Source organism: Kryptolebias marmoratus, linkage group LG20, assembly GCF_001649575.2.
Source record: "Kryptolebias marmoratus isolate JLee-2015 linkage group LG20, ASM164957v2, whole genome shotgun sequence".
Taxonomy (NCBI): Eukaryota; Metazoa; Chordata; class Actinopteri; order Cyprinodontiformes; family Rivulidae; genus Kryptolebias; species Kryptolebias marmoratus.
The window spans coordinates 22,877,370-22,881,363 of record NC_051449.1 but is presented as its reverse complement, the minus strand read 5'-3'; the positions used below and the strand labels follow the sequence as shown (position 1 = coordinate 22,881,363).

General features: G+C 45.5%; 1 protein-coding gene across 1 annotated transcript; it reads right to left on the bottom strand.

The window, feature by feature from the left end:
- Positions 1-104: 104 nt before the first annotated feature.
- On the bottom strand, positions 105-2,371 carry ptger4c (prostaglandin E receptor 4 (subtype EP4) c). The gene is made up of 2 exons (XM_017430738.3): positions 1,247-2,371; positions 105-1,153 (listed from the first exon to the last, which is right to left on the bottom strand). The coding sequence occupies exons 1-2, from the start codon at positions 2,084-2,086 to the stop codon at positions 572-574; spliced, it is 1,422 nt and encodes a 473-aa protein (XP_017286227.2). The 5' UTR covers positions 2,087-2,371; the 3' UTR covers positions 105-571.
- Positions 2,372-3,994: the final 1,623 nt, after the last annotated feature.

Below are 3,994 nucleotides of genomic sequence, written 5' to 3'. Positions count from 1 at the left end.
ATTTAACATTTAGATTTAACATTTAGGATTTAGATTTTTATTTAGCATGTAGCTGTAACAATTACATTTAACTAGCTAAATGTTGTAAAAAGTAACATCAGAAAATCCACACTACATTTTTAAACAGTGTTTGAAGCTAAATGTGACAAAATTTAGGCATGAATTTTGAGCACAAGCTCGTTTACAAACGGCGCCCCATATTCCACTGGTGTTCCTCAGATTCACTATCAGGCAAAGGTAGGCAGTTGTCTTGGGCATCAAGATACTCAGAGCCTCATAAAATAAAATACGTAGAAACTGGCAGTATGGATTTGATTGAATCTTTTTTGTGTGCTGGTCAATATGTATAATTGTGTGCTTAGAAAAAGATATTGTTCAAGAAGATATTTAAAAAAGCTGTATTTTTTTTTATCTGACCCTTCCTCACAAACTATCTGGAGGCGCTTCTGCATTGATTGAATCTATAGTATGGACAAAAACATGAACGCTCCAGCTTCGCCCTTCGGCGGCGGGCGATCACAAATCGGAGTTTAAAGTTTGGAATGTGGCATTTGAGTCGAACAAAAGAGCATCAGAGACATTTGACTGACTGACTGGAGCTCGGTGTGCTGAACGTGCAGGTAACTATGTCCACTCTCCTGACGTGCGCCACGCAGCTGCGCCCCGGGGAGCTCTTCTCGGCCTCCTCCCGGCGCGCGGCCGCCTCCTCCTCCTCCTCATCGCAGCCGATGATGGCGGTGGACTCCACGCTGAACGGGTGGAAATTGGCGCGCGACGTGTCGTACTCCCACGCTTGTCTCATGGCGAAGTCTGTAAAAGACGCGGTCTTCAGGGGGTGTCTCATGTGGTTCCTGTAGCTGGCCCTGCGTAATGACGCGTAGATGGTGTCGCTGCTGTGTAGAGACGGGGGTGAGTTTTGGCCCCCCACCCAGCCCTTGTCATCACCTCGGCCCTCCTTAGCCCAGGCTACTGCTCTCTTTAACCTCCCGCAGCCCTTCAGTAGGAGGTTCTTCCTGCATAAAATGTAGACCCAGGGGTCCAGGATGGGGTTAAAGGAGGCGAACCGGATCGCCAGAATGTCGCTCCGGTAGTCCGGCTTCCCCCCAGCAGAAATGTAGGAAGGGTCGTGGAGCTGGTTAACAAAGATTCGCACCTGCCAGGTAAAAACAAAACAGATAAACATTCTAATATCAGCTAACTTTCTTGAACACACACGATTTAGAAGACAAAAAATATTTGTCCTTACCACCAAAGGGATGGAGCAGACCAGAAACACAATGGTCATGAAGACCAGGAGCCAGAACATCTGGACCTCTGCGGCCGAGGTGACCGAATGCAGCCGGGGGAAGCGCCGCCGCGAGCCGCTCTGCTCGCACAGCTCGGTCCGAACTATCCCCGTCCTCTGGTTCATCCCCACCAGGGACCTGCACACCGCCAGGTTACACAGCACCGTCACGGCGATCAGCAGCAGCATGACGCCGCCGTAAAGGAAGGAGTAACACGCTCCGAGCGGATCCAACGCCCTCCAGTCCAGGAAGCACCACGTCCCAGGGAAGTGCTTCACGTGCTGCCCGAAGCCGAAGCTGGGCATGATGCACAGCACAATGTTGGCCAGGTAGGTCACCAGGAGCGCAAAGCGCGCCATCGTCCGGTCGATGTGTTTGGAGTAGAAGTACGCGTGGTTTATGGCCAAGTAGCGCTCCACGGCCATGGCGCACAGGATGGACATGCCCGCCGAGCCGAAGAACAGCATGGAGAAGGAGAAGAAGTGGCAGAGCAGCGTGCCTCCTGGCCACCGGTTGGACACGTATGTGGCGATCACCACCGGGCTGGTGAAGCACGTGCCCAGCAGGTCCGTGATGGCCATCCCGCAAACTAAAGTGTAAAAAGTGGTTTCCTTCTGCTCCTTCTTAGACACGCACAGCACCACTATGGCGATGAGGTTCCCCAGGACTCCCACGGCGAACATCGTGGCAGAAGTGACCAAATTCCTGGACTCGAGGCGCAGCGCGGGGAACGAGCTGTGGTTGTGGCTGAGAGCATTCGGGTCCAGTTCTCCAAAGGCAACAGTTTCGTTGATCATCATTAAAAACCAAACCCAGCACGAGCTTTAGGGGGACTGTTGGTAAAGTGCAGGAAAAAGTCGTTTACTCAAACCCGAGAAGAAAACATCCCGCGTGACGGAGCACAAAGTGCGCGAGTCTGAAGCGACTGTTCGGGTTCCAGGTGTGCGTTCTGCTCTTCCCACATGAAGCTGATGCCTCTCTGTTTGTTGTGTCCCGGCGCTCGGATGTTGCGGGTATTTAAACCGTGTGCTGATGTCAGGTCGGTGACGTGCGGGCTGCGCGCGCTGCGAGACAGCTTTCCAAGAATTAGCAGCAGAAGTGGAATCAATATTCATCTCTTTGCGGCGCGCGCTGCAGGGTGAACCTCACAGGTGCAGCACGTCAGATGGAGAAACAGATGGAGCCGACAATCTGGCCTCATTTAGAAGAACATCTACAAAACGTCACGTCTGAGCATAAAAAAAGATCCTGATCTAAACAGAACTTCTTAATTATTTTAAGTTTCCTGAATTACCCAAGAGATCAATAAAGTCCAATCATCCATCTATCTATCTATCTATCTATCTATCTATCTATCTATCTATCTATCTATCTATCTATCTATCTATCTATCTATCTGCTCTGTACTTAGTGACAGATTAGATTCAATTACTTTATTTTTAATTAAATGTCTAACATTCCTTCAAGGAATGCATTTCTCCCACCGCCTTTTATACCAGAGTTTTAAACTAAGATCATCTTCTTATGAGAAGGGGCAAAATTATAACCATTTTAGAGAAATCTTGTAAATAATGTTAAGATGGGTTAGCACTAATATGTGCTTTGAATTAGTCTCAGCTACTACCACTACCACTATTTTAGCTCAATACATGTAAAATTACCTGAGTTATAGCTGTTTGTGTGTTGGCTAAATTGTGGCAGCCCTCTTGAATTGGCTTTACTTCAGAGCTTAATCAGCTGAAGATATACATTTAGTGATCATGTTCTGGAAGTTTAATTAAGATCCATCCAGTGGTTCAAAATATATTTTGCTAACACAACACACACACACACAGGCACAAAAAGTCAGGCATTGGCCTTTGAGGGTGGGCAATAATAAGTACATCATCTCCATAAAAAAAATGGCTCTTTTATGCAGAATGCAGGTTTTTCAGTTTTTATACAAACAAAGCATCAGAGTGACTCTCATGTTGTCAGGTTTTTAACAGATTAAACTTCATAAAGGTCTTAAATAAAAATGGAAAGTGAGTGTTGTGTTTTAAAAGATATGTCATGTTTCACAGATTATAAAGAGAGAAAAGGTCCCTGCTTTACAGATGTAGCTTTGGTTGCTACAGTATGGTTCTTCTCAAAACTGATTAAAATGAATGGAGCGTAGCTGAACAATGCCAAGAAATTAGGCAGGTCTAAAAGAAACTAATTTGTTAGAAAACAGTATTTTTCAACAACAAATTCAAGCTCTACCTTGTTTGTATCTAGATTCTGCAACAGGGTTCATGAGCCATTGAAACAGGTTGTCCTAATAGTACTTGGGTTGTTGTATTGTAGTTTTTTAAAAACTTCAACAGATCTTCAAGAGTTAAATTCTGCTAAAGAGGAGAATATGTTAAAAAAATGAAAATCCTGTACATAGTACAGCTTGTTGTTTTCTTTTTTTTTTTTTTTTTGGCTGCTCCCTTCTGCAGGGGTTGCCACAACAAGCAAACGCGCATTAGAGATTCAGAAATTGTTCCACACCTTCATGACTCAATCCGGGCTTGAACTGACAGCCTCAAGATTACAAAACTGCAAAACTGACCGCTGAGCTACCACAGCATCCCCAACATGGTACAAAAAAAAGTGAAGAAAGAAAAAGAAAAGCTATAAAAGAATAAGGGAAATAATGAACCCAGTCATGGTAACAGTAAGTACTCCATATGTCATTTTAT